The sequence below is a fragment of the Typopeltis vanoorti genome, chromosome 22 (genome assembly GCF_054136105.1).
Source record: "Typopeltis vanoorti isolate ZY-2024b chromosome 22, IOZ_Tvanoo_1.0, whole genome shotgun sequence".
NCBI classification, from domain to species: Eukaryota; Metazoa; Arthropoda; class Arachnida; order Uropygi; family Thelyphonidae; genus Typopeltis; species Typopeltis vanoorti.
Window position 1 is genome coordinate 36,408,686 of NC_143570.1, and position 20,137 is coordinate 36,428,822.

Here is a 20,137-nt window from a genome sequence, read left to right on the forward strand (position 1 = left end):
ACAAATAGGAAAAATATTTATTATTATTATTATTATCTTTTTTTTTTTTTTTTGATTACCAGCGGATGATAGCATTTTCACTGAAAGCTGCCAAAGCAATACCCAGCACTAGTTATTATTCTGAATTTAATTTATAATTTCGAATGAATTATCATAATGAACTGATTGGCATATTCAAATATATTCTACAAGTCTGCACATTAGTCTATAAGCAGCAAATAGCCAATTTCTGTCTCTTCAGTTTGTTGCACAAAATATTTAATTATAATATCATGTATGTACTATGGCCGTATTTTTTTTTATTTTTATTTTTTTATGAATTCTTATTAGAAAATGTGGAAAGATTCAAACTTATGCTGACTTTTAAATGGAGTTAGAATATCTTTCTTCTTTATAACAGACTAAGGCAGATAAATTCTGCGTGTAGCCTCCTTCTTCTCCCCCCCCCCCCCCCACAGCTATGTAGAAATGAGTGTCCTCCTCCACCTCCTAATTTTTCATGATATACATGGGAAAAATATAAATCTTATCAGCGTCAAGGAACACGAGTGCTCAATCTTAAGTAAAATTGCTGTATTTGAAATCTGCCTTTCCCAAGTAGAAGCATCCCTCCACTTTCCAATGGTAGCGATACACCTACACCATAAACACAGATTCTTATAGAATTGTATAAAAAAAGCAATGCTTATTTTCATTGTTTTTATGTGTTGATTCTTATATAAAATAAACAATAGAGCGATAGCAAATTATTATCGGCAAAACGCAAGGCAAGAATTCTCGAAAAAGAGTTGAAACCATGATTCAGACTGCTGAAATAAATATATTGCTTCCTTATTCTCCAAATGGAAGCTATAAACTGCGTGTTACTTTAATATATTATTAATTTGTCCACAGAATATGAAATGAAAATGGCTTTAGTAATAGACCAAATACACGTGACCTGGCATAGTGCCAAAAACAATTTATTGTTGTATGTAAGCTCCATTTAATCGCTGGACAAACGACCAAGACAGTAAAAAAACAGGTATGATAGGCAACAGAGTTTACATCAAGGATTAGGGCGTTGTCTGATCCTGACGTAAACGGTTCTCATATAAAGGCTTTAGAATAACCAACCTCTTCAGATTAGGTCAAAACACTCTTGGCCAAAGTTTAAAAATTATCTCAAGTTGTAAGTGCTACTACTACCACAACACAAAGGATTGTGAGATACAGAAACACTGGAAACCTAAGAGGTGAGCACTTAGCATTAGTTGAAGATGATTCGATAGAGAATATATAAAGAATATCTAAATTAGAAAAATTTATGAAAACTATATAAACCTTAAGATTTTTTAAGTTAACTGTATTAAAGAAATTTCTTCAATAACATATGTATTGTTAATACACCAAATAAAATTGCGAGATGTAAGAGGCGACTAAAATGGGATGCTGAGTTTCAAGAGTTTCTTCCGGAATTTTGCTCCCAGTTGGGGGGGGGGGGGCTTAGATTTCTTAGATGCCCTGAGAGAGCATTTTGAGTCTCTGGGGAAGGTGTTCTCCGGCGTGGCCCGTGAGGAGCTTTTTCGGTGGATGCTCTTCCCTGGAATATGAGCGGTTCTGCTCAGTGGTGGTGTGGGGGGGGCGTCACTGAGTGGAACCAACGCTGAGTTGGACGGTCTTTCGGCCACTCGTAGGGAGTGGTCCGGGGGATCGTCTTAATTTTTAGAGGTGGCTTTACTTAAAAATCGCTACTGTAGCCCATGCATGTCGTAAGAGGCGACTGAAATGGGACACACAGTTTCGCTCTCTTAGGTTTCTTCCGGAATTTTGCTCCCGGTGAGGGGGAGCTTAGATTTCGGGGGGGGGGTTGCCCGAGAGAGCATTCTGAGTCTCTGGGGAGGGTGTTCTGCCCCATGGCCCGTGAGGGACCTTGTCGATGGATGCTTTTCGCTGGAATATGAGCGGTTCTGCTCAGTGGGGAGGGGCCGTCACTGAGTGGAACCAACGCTGAGTTGGACGGTCTTTTGGCTACTCGTAGGGAATGGTTCGAGGGATCGTCTTAATTTTTAGAAAAGGCTTTACTTAAAAGTCGCCCCACTGTAGTCCATGCATGTCGTACGAGGCGACTAAAATGGATACCCAGGGAGGGTAATGAATGGCAATGCTGTAGCCAATGAAGTTCTAACTGAGGTTCAGCTATTGCTGTTACCCTCCTGCCATGATCAGAGCTCGTAGCTCAATAACACCCTATCCTTACATTGTCCTCTACAGATTACGGGGAATATGAAAAGCATTCTTGCCTCGCCCATCTAGCAAAAAAAAAAAAAAAAAAACCCTCTGTATTTCGTTTGTAAAATATGTAACTTTTTTTTTGTTGTTGATGTAAAATAGGGGAAAAATGCAAGACAATTAATTCTTTATTTGTTAAATGAAGCAAGTCGGAGGAAAGTGATTGTCTTTCTACTAGAATAAAAATATTGCGCTTCTTTTTATTGCTTAATAACCATTATACGACACGCCAAAGCATCATAAGATAGCAGGATCAATGGCTATTGCAATGAGTTGTAGTCACACAATGTTGTATGTCACTAGAGTATTGAAAACTCGTTAGAACAGCCCGCAAGCGACATTGTTACAATTCAAACCTGGTTTGTTCATCGTGGTTTGTAAGGAGGAATATCTATTTGCCTTTAATCCTCTAACAAGACACTCATGTAAAGGAAGCCAATAAAAGCTCTTCTGATTGTAAGTGCTAGCGAAAGAGAGCGGAAAAAGGTTGTCTTGAAGGTCACAGGTCATTGACGGAGAAAGAAATGTGTGAACAAGCTATCGTCAGTGAAGCGAGAGGCACAGACATTAACGGATATGAATCACCATTGTTAGGTCCAGTTAAGATGACAAGTCTTTGTCCGAAAGAGGTCGTTCTAGTTTTCCAATTGAGGCAGTTATTATGACATTGCCCTCGTCAATCTCATGATGAACAATTAAACTATGCTCCATAACTGCGAAGGTCAGGGACGTACCATTGTGTTTCTTCCTAGAGGTCAACCTGTAAAACAAATGATTTATCCATGTTTTGAAGGGTTCGCTCATTTCAATAAAATCATTTATTTGTGATTTTTTTATTGTATCAAAAATGTGAGCTCGAAAGTGTTCTTATTTTCATATTTTTTTAAAAGTTTAATTTTTAATTAGTCCTAAATAATTTCACAAACTATTTTTTTAAGGTCCTCTTCAACGTTACAAAACTTTTTTTTTTAGTTCCAAGAACATACTCTAGATGGCGATAGTATCGCACAAGACCCTAAGGTTTTTTACAAGTACGGAAATAATAATAATGATGAAATGTTGAGAATTTTTTCCCCTCCAGCAATAATATTAGGCCTCATCGTATTGCCAAGAGTCCGACTTCAAAAAAGATTACATTTGTTACACGCCTCAAGAAATTAATAACAAAATAAATGGATAACACCGAGTTTGGTGTTATTCCCCTTATCAATTTCAAGCAGGGAGAACTGGTTTTCTCTTTTTCTTTTCTTCTTTTTTTTTTTTTTCACTTGACTAATTTGATATTTTTCCTTGCTAAGATGACTGCCCAATGAAAGCAATGCGCGTCCTGAGCGATTAACCTTTCTCAGCACTACACACGAAGACATAATCAGTGTTACGATAGTAGAGATTTGAACTCCAATGGTGTCACGAAGGTTGTTTTTTAAACGATCATGTGACATACTTTTCGGTAAATAATGCCCTGTCCAATTCACAATTGCTACATAAGTTAGTTTCGCAGTGAACCAATGCATTAACATCTTTTATAGCGGCAATGTTTTGTACCAACCTTGCAAACCTTTCTCAAAATTTTTTTTGTTTCTAACAGGCCTTTGCCTCAGCGATACTCACAGGGAGCTCCACAACAAGGTCATCTACCTACTCGCACACCCGTCAACGGCTACGGAGGTCAACAACGTGCATCAAACCATTTATGGCCTTCTCCTTCTATCCATTCGGTTTCATCTTTAGTTGACGGCCATCCCGAGAACGTCCAAGAGAACAGGCCATCTTCCAGGTTCATCACAGTGATTTCTCAGCACGGAAATAGGGAACGCCTTCCGCAAGAACCAAACGGGCATGACAGATCGCTTCTAAATGAACCCCCACATCAGGTTTCTTCAGTGCAACAATCCAGAGAACATCATCTACAGTCTGCCGGCACCACCCATCACATGGATCGCGCCAACGGTCACATCCGTCAGTTGCCACGGCATCCAACTCTACAGCAACCAATGAATGGGTTTTCTCACCCCCCAGCACTAAATAAAAGGTATGTAGTATCAGATATTCAGAATCTGTAACGTTTCCATTGTTATTTTCATCAGGTATGACAATAATAAACTAGTTACTGAAATGAAATTTGAGTTAATTTTGCTGTTCTAGCATTCCCTAGAGAATATCTAGTGACCATATTAACTTAATTCGCTGCAGAGCCAGCTACCCATATCTCATTAACACTGCAGAGTCAAATCACAGTTTTTAAATGTAATTATTTCGTAATTATTAGTAATTATGTATATATATATATATTTCAGAGAACCAGTTACTCAACTGGAGTACGACCAGTATCAGTGGAGGAACAGTACTCATCTCCCTTCTGGAGACATAGCCAATTATCGTATCCAACAGGTCAAAGGTTACCACGAACCACCTCCAGGATATCGAAATTCGCTACCACTGTCCTATCGAACATACCACTCCAATCCCGGCGAAGGAATTAGAAGCCTGACGGAGCAGAATCACAGTCCGTCTTCAGAGGGACAGCCCCCTCGACCGCAGGTGTCACGTAGCATGCCTGTAAGGAGAGACGACTGCGGATCCCACTATCCCTTGCAGCAACAATGGCAGACTCTAGATAGGCATCCCGAACGTGCTCGAGACAATCCATCTTTGCCAGTCGAGGACTCTTATCAGAATAATAACCATCCTCCACAGCCTCTTTCTCGGATAGCTTCACTCCCCGGGAGTTTTGAGAACCTTTTGCTTCAGGATTGGTATAAGAACCAGAGAGCTAACTGCGTGGAGCCCTGCAACCCTAGAGGGGAGTCACGAATGCCAGTAAAGCCGGTCTCGAATAGCTATCCGTTAGCAACAGTCCGGCCGGCAACAATTTATCCCACCCATAGTCAGTTACTGAGAAAGAGAAGCACATCGCCCTCTGGTGGTAGTGTTTATAGCGATATATCGTGTTCTTCTTCCGTTGGAAAACATGAAGAGAACATGGCAAGGTCAAGTGAAGACAGTGTTACAGAAAGGTAAATTATCTTTACTTCTAAATTATTATTTTTTTTTTTCCTTTATGATTAACATTATTTGGGAAAAATATAATTTTTATATAAAAACAGGAAGTAAATACTTTTTAGTTTGAGTTAAAGTTTTTTATTTTAATATTTTTTTTTTAAATAATACAAATATTTTTTATTTACCTTCTCCCACCTTTTTGTTATTTCTATCACGTTAATAAAAAAGTCTGGTGTTCAAGCTTAGTAATAGGTTTCATTTATGGGAGGGTAATGGATGGCAATGCTGTAGCCAATGAAGTTCTAACTGAGGCTCGGTTATTGTTACCCTCCTGCCATGATCAGAACTTTAATAGCTCAATAACACCTTATCCCTACACTGTCCTCTACAGATAACGGGGAAGATGAAAAGCATTCTTGCTTCGCCCCTTTAAGCCAGTCCTTATAAGGACTATATAAGTAATAGTTTTATTTTTATTTTTAGTTCAAAATTAAAGCAATTCTGGGGGTGGGGAATTGTTCTTATTTTTAGCGTGAGTCATTGTTTTTTTTTGTTCTATAATTTGAAATAACATGTGAGTTACTCTTACACATATACACTCTCTTACTCCCCATATTTGGAAACATGATAATTTATCACTTTTGCTCCATAGAGTAACAATGATTAATTATCATATCCCGAATATCACAACTCTCGTATTTTATTTCATTATTATTTTTTTCTTTCACTTAACTGTTATGTTTCTTAAATCCAGAATTGCCCTATTATAGAAAAACACTATGCGCTATTTCATCTTCATGCTCCCGTTATAGGCTCAATGTCATGGCCAAGTAACTTGGCTTTTTAGAAACCTAATTAATGACATAATAGAGCAGTTTATTTACAAATTGCAAACTCTAACAGGCGATAACTGCGTAGAATATTAATACTAAAGTCTTGATTTTATAATATAATGTTTCACTGTTTTGGCAGATGTCCTCGATGAAAGCAAAAAAAAAAAAATCGTTTTAAAATTAATTAAAAAATAAATAAATGAAGCATTCGAAGAATGTCAATACTTTGCATCAATGATAATGTCAATGGTAATAATTTCAGGGAAAATATTAATTTTAAATAACTGATTCGAACTTTTATGCAATTTTCGCATGAACAGCATAATGTTTAGCTGAAACTTACGTCATTTATCTTAAAATGATTTTACAGTTGAAAATGTGCGTGACACAGTTTGATAACTTCTGACATAGCCTATGTAATGTGTCGAGGACTGATGGCAGGCCACGTTTAGCAAGCATCCTGTTTAATCAACAGGAAATTATAATTCTTTAAAAAAATCAAAATTAGCGTTTTTTTATTCGTTAATCGATGAGTCTGGCTTAAACTTTTAAGACATAGTTAATATATTATTCATTTTTTATTACATATTTATTACACCCGTTAAAACAAATTAAAATTATAGCCGTTGCATTTCCGCAGCTTTACGTTCCCCCCTAATCTGCACTTTATTTTTAGATCTGAGTACGAAAAAGTTGCTCAATTTTATATTTTACTGGTCAGTTTTGAGAATTTCTTGTACTCCGAAAGACTCCCCCTATCGGCGGTCCCAAAAAGTTCAATCTAAAGCTGTATATTTTAAGGTTAGAGCGTTAGTATATTTTCAATTGGCTGCACGTGATTTACGCATGCGCTACTTGATTCATTACTATTTGTTCTTGATGTGCTCATAAACGGTGAATTATTAGAATAATGTCATGTTTTATACCTAAACCCCACAAAATACGTGGATATATTTATTAGAAGTGCACAGCAGCTAAAATAACTCACATGAACAAAAAATGTCTTGTTGACTTTCAACCTTATCAACTGGCTGAGAATATACATACTTCACGGCATTTGCACTCGTCTAATACATTTTAATTACTAGGCGTAAATTATTCAGATTTCGTCATTATATTACCAAACGAAAAACTGAAAAGTGAAGTCAGGAAATGATCTAACGTTTCTTCGTCCCGAAATTCTTGCTCGACTTTCAGTATTAATCAAACACTGAGAAGGCTTCAAATATAATTTAATTAAATAATTATTTAAGAATAACAAATATTACAAAATCACTAATAAACACTAAAGTACAGTGTATACGTGTTTGGATAAAATATCAAAATTATGGTAAAAATTAAAAAAAAAAAATTAAACATGAAAAAATATTATTTATTATCGATAAAACTATACAGTTTAGTTTCAAAATTACTTAAAAATAAAACCCATTCCTTTACTTGTAATTAAAGGAATAGATTTACAATTTTTGGACATTACAAGTAAATCCTTTAATTGTAATGTCCAAATATTTGAAGGGACGGAGTAAATACGATAAGCATACGAACACTCGACTACTGGCGCAAACTGCATATAAACAACAGTGGAACTGTGCGACAGACAGTGCCGCATTACGCTAATAGCTCGCATCTCACTATGACGTGCATATGCTTGCGCGCATAGCAATATGACACTGTGGTAAACAAGTGCTGCTAGCGTCCTTCGCCCTCCTAAGTGCTACAAGATGGATTTTTATTATTTTTTATACAAAATAAGAGAATTGTATAGGATTGTTGATGATAAAATTAAATATTTCAAGCAAATATAAATAAATTCATAAATATATATCGAGAAAAATTGGGGTTGCTGCAGCCGCAGTGTCTATGCACGAGCATTCACTGTAAAGTCGGTAATACAACAACAAACTTCGAACTATATATATATATATATATATATATATATATATTGGTAAGCAGATTGACTCGGTTTCTAGACATGGTAAATATTATTTAATGACTGAATTCCGAGATAATAGAGAAACAAGTAAATTTAATATAACTACACAACTAGTTTCGTCGGAATGCCGACTTCGTCAGGTGTGATAACGTAAAAAGCAAATAAAAGACCTTAAAACACATTGCACCATTACAACAACACAGCGTTAAAAACTGCAATTATGTTTGAATTGGAGTCCGAGCCTCAGTTCTATTGTTAAGTACATGCGAGCGTATAACCTCACGAATTCGCCAGTACCGAATAGCAGAGCTATGTGAGTCTGGCAGTCTATAACTGAGATTGCTGTTCATGTGAGAAGAGTCAAGGATTATTTCTTTTGATTCCAGGATACGACGTTCTAATTCATCGTAATTTATGATTGTTGGATGTTGAATTCCAATCTATTTGATGTTGGCTGCCTTCAACATTGGAGTTAACTGAGAACAAGACGTGGCTGGAGAGAGCGCTGGCTCTGGTTCTATTGTATGAGATGTCTCTCTGATGTTCTTCGAGACGTCGATAGATAGACTTTTCAGTTTGGCCGTAATATGGTTTCGCATAGTCGCATATGATTCTGTAGACAGCTGGAAACTGAAGATGGTGATGATTTTCTTTGGGGTGGCTTAGAATTGACCGAAGTTTAGGTAGAGTGGAGAAACACGTTTTGACTCCAATTCAAACATAACTACAGTTTTTAATGCTGTGGTGTTGTAATGGTGCAATGTTTTTTTTAATGTATATATATATATATATATATATATATATATATATATATATATATATATATATATATATATATATATATATATATATATATATATATATATATATACACCAAGAAAGCTAAAATGTGGTAAACTCTTTCCTGAAAATAATATAACAGCAGAAGATAATCAAAAATCACTACCATGTTACTGTAATAATTCCTGATGAGATGTGCCCTCTGACATGATGTATATCCTATAAGGCCAACCTACTCTGAATATCAGCAATGATGTTCAGAGTAGGTTGGCCATTCAACTCTTGTTAGTATTAAAGAGGACGACTAAGGAATAGTAAGCAAATATTCTCCAGACCATCACTCATTTCCTGCATTACTGTGACCCAAATGTGCAAATGCCCATTTATAAAAGTATGGTTGTTACTATATCCTTGTCATTCTGCATGTCGAATACTGATGTTCCATTGCCTATGTCAGCCAAAACTGCTTCTTTTCGTTCAATAATTTAACAGAAGCATGGTAGTAATTACTACAATCGATTTCTCATTTCCTCTATCCTACCATTCACAAGATTTGAATACCATTGAGCATATTGGGATGTTGGATATTGAGACAAGATGTTGGCCACAAGGAAAATGATGGAAATAATTTGGTTTTTGAGCTAAGGCCATATGCTATGCAAATTTATTATGTCTTAATTACATGTTTTCTGGCCAGTTTGTTTTAGATGAAAAATTCGAATTTCGTGGAAAAAACTTTTCTACCTCCCTGCAAGACCAGAAACTTATCTTCAATTGAAAAGTCCTTGTAGAGTTCCACGTGTCCTAGACAGGATTCGAACCTAGTCCTTTCCAAATTAAGGGAAAATGCCATTATGTAACGGCAACTGTGTAACAGAGAATTCATGGAAGTGCAAGAGTTTATTATATCCCTTGGAGTTGGACATCTGTGATTTCAGACACTTTGTGAAGTCGATGCTCCAGAATCGGAATACAACTGTTTTAAGATTCACGGTGTTTTAAGTTGCTGGAAGTTTTTTCACTTGGTTATACTATAAATTAAAGATACCAAGAAATTATATACTTGGTTTAATCCTTTATCCAAGTGTAAGCAAACAAGTTTGCGCTTGAAGTATTTTCAGCTTCTATATACAAGTTGAAAGTTCTGCAAATACAGTACTTCAGGCGCAAACTTGTTTGCTTACACTTGGATAAAGGATTAAACCAAGTATATAATTTCTTGGTATCTTTAATTTACGGAGTTTTAAGATTCACAAGTATCTTTAAGATACTTCTCAAAGAAAATTTTCATAGAAATGTAATACTTTTATGCAGCAGCAAATTCATCATTCGTAATACTATAGTTAAGAAACATAATGTAACATGATTATATCACTATTATACACAGTTTACAAAATGATTTGTTTCTGCTGTATTGAATTTTCCGATTCACATGCCATTTCTTTTAGAGTAAATATAATTAGTTTTGCTTAGTTAAACTACTTCAGTAGAGGTCACTAGTGATGCATAGAAAATTTCAAGTTACGTATGGTTTTGCAGACGTAGAACCGAACGGGAGTGTTTTAAGTATTTAAATTCAATCGGTAAGTATTTATTTTGCTTGATTGGAAGCAGTCACACAAGCTAAACATGAAGTTCGCGCAGCAAAGCTGACTTCTCTTATTTGGACAATAAATATTTAATGCATTAATTTTATTTGGAGTTCTAGTCACCACCAGTGGAGGAACTGCTAGACAATTTTTTTCTTCCCCAGCCATTTTCAGAGTTAATTGATCTTTGTTGTGAGTATGTAGAGCTTTCCCTCCCCCCCTCCTTTTCACTACGCAAATATGATCGTAGATCTTAAAATGTTTCGTACAAAATCTGTTACTGTTAGGAGCTGCATATTCTTGTGTATTTCGCTTATATATTAACCGGCAACTCAAAAAAAAAAAAAAAAAAAAGGACTGCGAACTACACGTGACTGCATCAAATAAATACTAGTTAGGATTACGGAGATCATTTAGTATTTCGCTATAAAGTAATCAGTAAGGTGATAGTGGTAGGCAGAAACTGGCTTCCTACCCGATTTCAAAAGAAAAAGAAAATAGTACTGTCTGCTTCTGTGGGAAATGAAAGGCGTTCAAGGGTTTGTTTACATTTTTCTAATTGTGCGTATGCTAATTTTCTGTAATTTTTGGCGTGTTTAATTTGTAGTAAAATCGGTTATCTCATTGGGTTTCAACTTGTATACCTTTTTTTTTATTTAATTAATTTGCTTGGTTTTTATTTTTTCTGCTGAAATGGTAAATCATACATTTCATCCATGTTTATCTGATTCACACAGTACTAATGCAATATTTAGTTTATTAAATGTAATAAATACTTTTGTTTAATGAATATACACTTAAAATAACTGTAAAGACATGTATTGGTTATTATTTGCACTGTATTGTTAGTTTTGGTATTTCAATAAATAAAACATTTCTCAGTAGAACACAAACATTTTGTTTATTCAGGACAGTGTCCCATTCTTCCCCACCAGTAAGTCCTTTGTCAAAAGAACATGAGAAAAAAGAATCTCTTATTAGTCCATCCCCATGGGAAAGAGAAGAAAAGGAAAAGGTAAGTGGCGCCATCTATCATTGAATGTGTAAATAATTCATTATACCAATTACTAAGTTCTATTAATGGCTAATTTTAAAGGTTACTTAAATTTATATATAATGAGAAGACAAGTTAATCAATAGTGACGAATCAGATAACACTATATTTTAACAGCTATCAGATAAGCTGAAAAATAATTATTGATACTTTTATCAACCAAATTTATTATTCTATTACAAAACAGAATGTTAGTTTTGCATTTAAATTTAATTTTTAAATGTTTCATTATATTTTTTAAATATTTCATTAGATTGTACAGAAACGTGTAGAGGAAGCAAGGAAAGCTCGAGATGAAGAAATAAGAAAGTTGGAAAATTTGCCAAATCGTACAGTCAAACAGGAGGAATTATTGAGAACATTAAGATTAGAAAGAGAATTTCAGAGAAGGGCAGAGGAAGTTCCAGAGGATGATGAAGAAGAAGAAGATGACGATGAAGTAAATATGAGTTCTCATTCATTCATTTATTCTGCTGAAGATACTAATTTAACTGCTCATAATTAGATTTAAATAATGAATAAAAATTAAACTGTTATTGATCATTTTTGTGATATGTATGGCAACTACATCTTCTAGAAGTGATACAGATACCTTTTAGGAAAAAGTGATTTTATTTTTTATTATATTTTTTAAGACTGGCTATGTTATACTGATAAAAGATCTGTTAAAATATAGTTTATAACTTATCTTCAAATAGTTAACTGTATTTTGATTGTCCTTTCACTGTCCTGAATACTTTATGTCAGTGCTGTAACGAGGGGGCGTGGCAAAAAAGGCACCAGGTTTGGGGTGCAAAACGTAAAAAATGTAAAAAAAAAAATAAAAATAAAAATAAAAAATAGATATAAAAGTCTGCTATTTTATATTATATTTTTAAATTTCGGCAATACGCTGCTTTAGACACATAAATTCTGCAACACACTGTAACTCATTTTGAGTTGGTTAATAGTAAGTATTTAACATATTGCATTTAGTAAAATTTAACTTGTTACATTTAAATTTTTCAAAATTTTTGTCATTTTTGGGTTAGGGGGTGCAAGTTAGACACTTGCGTTAGGTTGTGTGTGTGTGGGGGGGGGGGGGGCACGCAAGTTAGACACTTGCCACAGGCGCTTCATACTCTTGTTACTGTACTGCTTGATATTATGAACTAGTTAGGCAGGGGTTTGTATGAGGAGACACTGAACCAAGGATTAATTTACTTAGTTAGTAAACTGAATAATAAAATAAAAATGTTAAACTGGTTTTAATCATTACATTTTTAACATGTTTTTATTTTTCTTTCTTGGGTTTGTTAATTAATTGAAATAATCATTGCTTAGTATCTCCTTCACACAAAGATTTGTTTAGTATAACATGTTTATTAAGCGATTCATGATGTCTTCATTACCTTTCAAATCATAATAGGGAATTACATAACTTTTAGCTTAGAGGTGTGACCATATTTTTTAATAGGTGGCTGGAAGTTTCAGAACTACAATATGCAAAACTCTGCAGTGTTGGATGACTCAGAAATTAAACAAGACCACTGAAAACTTTTCAGGAGCCTGATGAAGATGTTCAAAACTCAAAGAGAACTTGCTGTTAAGTTGATCCACAATTGTAGTTCCTCCACTGATCACCAAAACATATATGGATGTATTTATCTATATATTGATTAAGAGTTGATTCAAATTCAGAGTTGTTAATGATCATCTTACTTCCAGGGTTTTTTCCAGTTCAAGTAATGAAAAAGTGTTTTTTAAGTCAATGAAATTTGGTTTTTCACAATGATTTTTATTGCAACTTATAATAATATCATGCTTCTTGGAAACCTATAAAACTATGTTTCATCCAGAGCAGTAGAATTTCTGGCTTATGTAATTCTTAACCCATCTGTATTCTAATGTATAACTGATATTCAACCTTTTGTAGGCAAGACTGACATAAATTTTATATATATATATATATATATATATATATATATATATAACATGCATAAATTTGTTTCTGTATTCTGTCAAGATTTATGACATATCTTGATATGTCATAAATCTTGAGTGCCCCTTTCTCATTTTTATCTTTTTAAATTTATATATTTTTTGTAAACCTGGGGGATAGGAAGAGCTACTGGCATCATCCAGCATAGGGGGAGTGGATATGAAGAAATCCAGCATAGGGGGGGAGTGGATATGAAGCTGGTCACAAAAATAGGTGGGTGACAGAGTATAGTGGAGCAGAATCAAGGAAAATGAGGATGACTAGTGGAGTGCCTCCAGAGCTCTGTAGCAGGGATGCTCCTGTTTAATTTGTACAAGTATATTAATGATGAAGGGGGAGGTTTTAAAGGAAAGGTATTGAGTTGTTTGTTAATGATGTAAAACTAGGGATTGCGATAGGTAATAAAGGTTGATATTGATATCCTTCAGGATGATTTAAATAAATTGATGGCAATGTGGGAAAAGGACAATGGCCATCCCTTTAATGTGACAAAGTGTAAGGTTATGCACTTTTGAATGAAAAGATTGCACACTCTGTATTATATTGATGGTGCTGAATGCAGGAAACTGATGTAGCTAGGGATTTAGGTGTGGTGGTGGATTGGGAGTTGAAGTTAAGAGTGGATATTGCCAAAGTGGACAAAAAAAGGATTACTTTGAACACACAACCATTTCTTGGCAATTCATTCTAATCATTTATCACTCCAAGCAAAAAATCTCTAGTCTTCAAATCTTTACTGACTACACTCTTACACATGCAGAAGCAACCATTTATTCTCTCTCTGCTCATCACATATTGAACAATTTCTTCTGTGTCAATTGAATTTGATGGACAGAAGGACTTATATATGCCTGATGGACTACATTTAAATGGTTTGGGGTTAGATGTTTGAAGAAAGTGTTTTTTTAGTGAGAGTTTTGAAGTGCAAAACCAGGGAAACTAGAGATATTAGAGGAGGCATGTGTCTGGCCAACCCTGAGATAAATGAGCTTGTGTGCAGAAATGATTATATAATGCTCAATGCGATTTCACTGGTTTCCGATTTGAATGGATTGCTAATGACATTACACAAAGGTAATTATGAGTACAAGGGGGTGTTGAGAGTCATGTATATTATTGCCACACATATCAGGAATAAGGTAGGTTTTGGCATTGATCAACTCTACTAACAATTATAGGTATCAGTGAGACCTGGTTGACAGAAAATGAGATAGTTACAGGGATAGAATTTAGTGGGGATTGTATTTTCATTATAGAAAATACGATATAGGGAGGATAGAAGGAACAGGACAGGAGGTGAGGTAATGCTGACAATAGCTGATGACTTGTAACCAACAAAATTAGAAGTTATGAGATTTTAAGTCTAAAGTGGATGGTTCATTTGAAGCTGTATGGTGTGAGATAGAGGCCAATAGGACAAAATATATGTTGGGTGCCAGCAGCAAAATGTAGATGCCATGTATTTGCAGATTAGCATTATGAGTGCAGGCCAAGCAATTATTATGGAAGACATCCCATTTTTATCTTACATAGCAAGATGGAAATGGAATTTATTACTACTATAATATGTGATTAGACTATTTAAGGCAAGTGATAGAGTAGTTTCAATGGACTTGAAATTTTTTGACTGAGTAGCTATGGCAAGGTCATCAGCATAGATAAAATTTCTAGTTCCTGGAAAGATGGGGAGATCATTGACTAGATGTTGAAAAGTGATGGTGATAACACATTTCCCTGGGGGAGGCCATTTTTTTGGGGATGCCAGCAGCTCTTCCTACCCCCCCCCCCCCCCAGGTTTACAAAAAAGCATCTGTTTTCCAAGAGTGATTGGATCAGGAGGACAAGGCAATAGTTTCCAGTTATTCTGTATATTTTATTTCTGAGCGTGAGATGGTTTATGGTATCATAAACTGCAGTTAGTTATACAAAGATTGCTCATGTGGCTAGTTTTTGCTCATAACCATTTTCTATATATTGAGTGAGGTTAAGAATTTGTGATGTACAAGATTTGCCTGGTCTAAAACCAGCCTGCTCAGCAATAAGATGGGGTTCAATTAGGGGTTGTAGCCTATTCAAAATTAAGGGATCAGAGGGTTTGAGAGTGTTGGATCTGGTAATAGCATCAGAAGATATATCCATAACAAAGCCTTCAACTGGGGAGAGAGAAGTTCTGGGAAGTTGCCAAACATGTAATTGTCTGTCAAGAAAGGGCTTATGTTGAACTATAAAGCTGGTACTTATGACAAACTCAGGAGACATTTTAGAGCAGTGCCATGGCTTAAGAAGCTACAAAGAAAGAATGTCAGTAGGGAATGGGAAGTAGTCAGAGATTGTTTGAGAGAAGCAGTATCAGAATACATACCGAAGATCAGGAAGATATAAACCGAGTGGAGTGTAAGTGGATAGTAGAGATATAAAGGAAGAGCTGTAAGAAAATAAAACACTTTAGTGGGAATATAAAGAAAAAAGTGATCAGCATACTCATGAGCAGTATGAAGTGTAAGCAAGAAAGGAGAGAAAATGTTTTTTCATTATGTAGCAAGTAAGAGTAAAAATGACTATTTGAGGATGACTTTAAACAGTACTCATGGTAGGATGGTAACAGATGCAAAAGAAATAGTTGAGTTACTGAGTGATCATTTTGCAAAGGTGTATCATTGAGGTGGAGATTTTGCAGTTGCTGATATGACAGAGATGCATATCAAAATTGACATAGATTAATAGGAGGTGTTCATACTGAAAAATATCAGTGTGAACACTGCAGTAAGACTGGATGGCATGTCAGCCCTTGTGCTATGTGAATGTGTAAGTGAATTGGCAGTGTCTCTGAAGTCATCTAACCTAAGTCTCATCTCTGGCAAGTTTCCAGGGGGAGAGGAAAGAAGGTGACATAGTTTCATTGCATAAAGTGACTCCAAGACAGAGGTAGCAAACTACAGATGGATTAATATATCGAGTGGTTGTTAAAGTTTTGGATAAGTTGGTTCAAGGTAAAATCCAAAACTGGTGGATAGGGATACAATGTTCTATAGTGGGCAGAATGGCTTTGTAAAGTTTAGGTCCTATCTTTGTATTCACATTTTATAACAAAGTAACAGTATAATGTAACTGGATAAAGGAAATGGATACACCAGGATGCTACTGGACTTTGCAAAGGCATCTGGAACACTATTACAAAATTTGAAAAAAAAATGGGAATAGATATGAAGTCAGTAGTATGGATGGGAGGGGTGGACAGACACCATAGAGTAGTATATATGGTGGAGTGCAATATAGGATAATGAGGGTGACTAGCAGTGGCAGCTTGCACATAAGCACTGCAGCACCTCCAAGGAAAAAAATGTAAAAATTAAATTTTGTTTGTGTTTATAAATAATAACAATGCTTACAACATTATATAAATGCAATACTAAATGTTAAAGGTTACAGCTTATGTTTTCGACATTGATTGAATAGTTAATCATTGGAATTGTTCATTTAACGCTTTAGATTATGAAACAAATGCACTGTGATCTAATGCGGTGTCGGAATTATCATGCTCGGTCAGTTCTGGCTAGACTCACCGATATTCGTTTGCACTTGTCACTGCATGTAGCAAGTGAATCTGACACTGCCCGTTGAGCAGCATCACTACAGATAAATTGTATGCTTGCGCGCGTTATTTCTGTAAAATACGATTTTTTTATTATTGGTGTGTGTTCATGGTGAGAGTGAAATATTTTTTGTAAATCTTATTTTATTCTGTTAACCCTTCAGTGGTCGCGTGAAAATTTTTGGCATCAAGGATCGTGCGCAGACTGTCATTCTGCACTCATTTTTAACAAAATTGAAGGTGTTTTGAATAATAATAAATAAACATATTATAGAAAAAAGATTATTTATTCAAATTACAACATATTTGTAAGAGAAAATAGAATAAAAAAATAATTAAATAGCTTAGAAATAGAACTGCATATGCTACATGTGCAATAAATGTGTAAAACTGGATTAACATTCTTTTACTTAAGTTCTACACATTCATTGCACATGATTGTAGCATGTTCAAGACACATAAATTTGTAACATCTCTTACAATAATATTTACACTAGTGGCCAAAATTGTGGAAACCTTTTGGAAAAGTGTATTTTTGAGGTTTGATGGCTCATAACACCACTTTTGTTTGGTGTAATACCATAACATTATATACCAATGGAAAGATAATTTAATCTAGAATGTAATGCAACAAAGTTTGTTCAATTATCTGTATTCTATGAAAAGTTATAGCCAGAAAAAAGAAGCGCAAGTTGCTTAGGTTGATATGAAGTAGCTTTCCTTCATTTGAATGTAGCCAATGAGCATGAGTGTTTAGAGAGCCAATCAGGTGTCATCTTGTTTTGGCAATGAGCCAATAAGGTCACAGTAGCATTCAGCTATTGATGTTATGTATTGGAGCTGAGAGGAGGACATTTGTCAGTGTGTTATGTGATTGCTATCATTTGGTTGGTTTTTTTTTGTGTTCTTTCATTTAGTGATCTTGTAAAATGTAATAAAATTAAAAAAATGCCGCAAAGAGTTGACTGGTCACCCAGAAAGCGATGTAAAATAGTACTATTAAATGAACAGAGCTACAGTTATGAAGAAATTAGAAGAAAAATTGGTGGAAACTTAACCAAAGGTGGAATTTCTAAATTTTTGAAGAGGTATAAGGAGACTCAGTCACTACAAAACCAGACTGGTAAAGGCAGGAAAAGGTGCACAACAGCAAGTGATGATAGAAGAATTTAGAGACTGTGCCTACGTGACAGAAGAAAATCATCTGGGTGTATACAGGATGAAATGACACAATACAATGTGAAGTTTAGTGCAAGGACTGTTTGGAGGAAACTGCAGGAATTTGGTCTAAATGCTAGAATTCCACGAAAAAAGCCATTTTTCTCTCAAACAAAGGTTGAAAAGATTAAACTGGGCTAAAACCCATGTTAACTGGACAACAAAACAATGGGACAGTGTTATTTGGAGTGATGAGACTAAAATCTCCCTGTTTGGTAGTGATAGCATAAAATACGTAAGGAGAAGAATCGGAGAAGATTTGCATCCTGATTGCATTACACCTACCGTGAAACACCCATTTAGTGTTATGATCTGGGGTTGTATGACATCAAAAGGTGTGGGCAGCATTTGTGTGATTAATGGGAATATAAATGCCCAAAAATACATAAATGAAATACTTGAGCCCAAACTGAAGCCTTCTGCACGTGATCTTTTCCAAGATAATGAAGCATTTATATTTCAACAGAATTTAGCTCCATGTCATGTTGCAGCTGTGTGCAAAAAGTGGTTTCAAGATAATCATATTCCACTGCTGGAATGGCCTGGGAATAGCCCAGACCTTAACCCAATCAAAAAGCTATGGAGCTGACTAAAGAAACTTGTTAGTCAGAAGCAACCCACCAATAAAACCCAATTAATAGAAGCAATAATTTCACATTATAACAGCTGCAGAACTAAAAAAACTTGGTTCACTCCATGGGAAGGTGTTGTAAGGCTGTAATTAACGTTAAAGGTTACCCAACTAAGTATTAACTCACATAGTGAGAATTTTTGTATAGCTCATTTTTTCTATGTGTTCTTTATAACTGTTGTTCTAATAAAAAATCCTTCATAAAAGTTATTGCATTACATTCTTGATTAAATTTTCTTTCCATTGAGATATAATTTTATAGTATTACTCAAAAAAAAAAGTGGTGTTATGAGCCATCAAACCTCAGAAATACATTTTTTTCAAAAGGTTTCCAAAATTTTGGCCACTAGTGTAGATGCATGGTTTTTTTTTCTATCACAATAAGAGCGTCTTCCTTTTTCTGGATGTGCAACTGCAGTTTCATTCTCAATTCTGTTCTCAAGTGATCCACAAATTCTGTGAATCTTAATCTTAGTTTTATATTTCTTGGCAAACTTTGAACTGATACCCTTTCTTGCAAATGTGCTTGTAGAGAGAATCCAAGATCTTGCAGAAATTTGCGTCGAAATATTTTTTGTCAATGTTATTCGCATTGTAAATAACTTGAGAATTAATTCCAGCAACATTGATACAAGAGTAAAAAACTACCATAGGCCATCTTGTTGATCTAGCACACTTGTATGTTGAACACAATTGATTCACAACATCTACTCCTCCTTTTGTATGGTTATAGGTAGTCAGAATACTTCCAAAATACGTAGTCAGGTACTTCCAAAAAGATCTTCTAAATTCAAACGGCTTGCTTTATATGTACCAGCAATATATAGAAGTCCAACTAAAGCCTGTATTTCATTCAGAGTTGTAAACTTGCCGTCTCGTTCTGAAGTGTAATTACTAGCTAAACTTTCAATATACTTGTTCGTGTTTTCCAAAATAATCGATAAAATAGAATCGCCTATAAATAATAATTCCAAATATCACCTCTTGATATTGAGTATCGTTTTTAGGGCTAGATAATTCTTTGATTATATTGTATCTCTCAGTCCTAATACAGGTGTTAATTCGTGGTACTGCTCTCCATAAAGTTCTGTCTTTTTCCTGATAGAATCTATCCTCCAAACTCTCCAGGTTATCTTCAGCTACTTCTAATGACACCTCATCGGCTTCTTGCTCGTTTCGCTGCCACTCATTTCTTCCACATTGTCTTCCTCCTCTGAACTAACATCATTGTCTGAAACATCTTCATCCTCGT

At 35.1% G+C, this 20,137-nt stretch overlaps 1 protein-coding gene across 1 annotated transcript in view; it reads left to right on the top strand.

Annotated features, from left to right (window-relative positions):
• LOC150094310 (uncharacterized) overlaps positions 1-20,137 on the top strand; it is a 125,628-nt gene that overhangs the window by 70,147 nt on the left and 35,344 nt on the right. The window contains exons 4-7 of the mRNA XM_090412143.1: positions 3,860-4,303; positions 4,569-5,288; positions 11,319-11,424; positions 11,717-11,902. Of these exons, the coding sequence (XP_090268269.1) occupies positions 3,860-4,303; positions 4,569-5,288; positions 11,319-11,424; positions 11,717-11,902 (1,456 nt within the window). The remainder of the gene's footprint in view (positions 1-3,859; positions 4,304-4,568; positions 5,289-11,318; positions 11,425-11,716; positions 11,903-20,137) is intronic.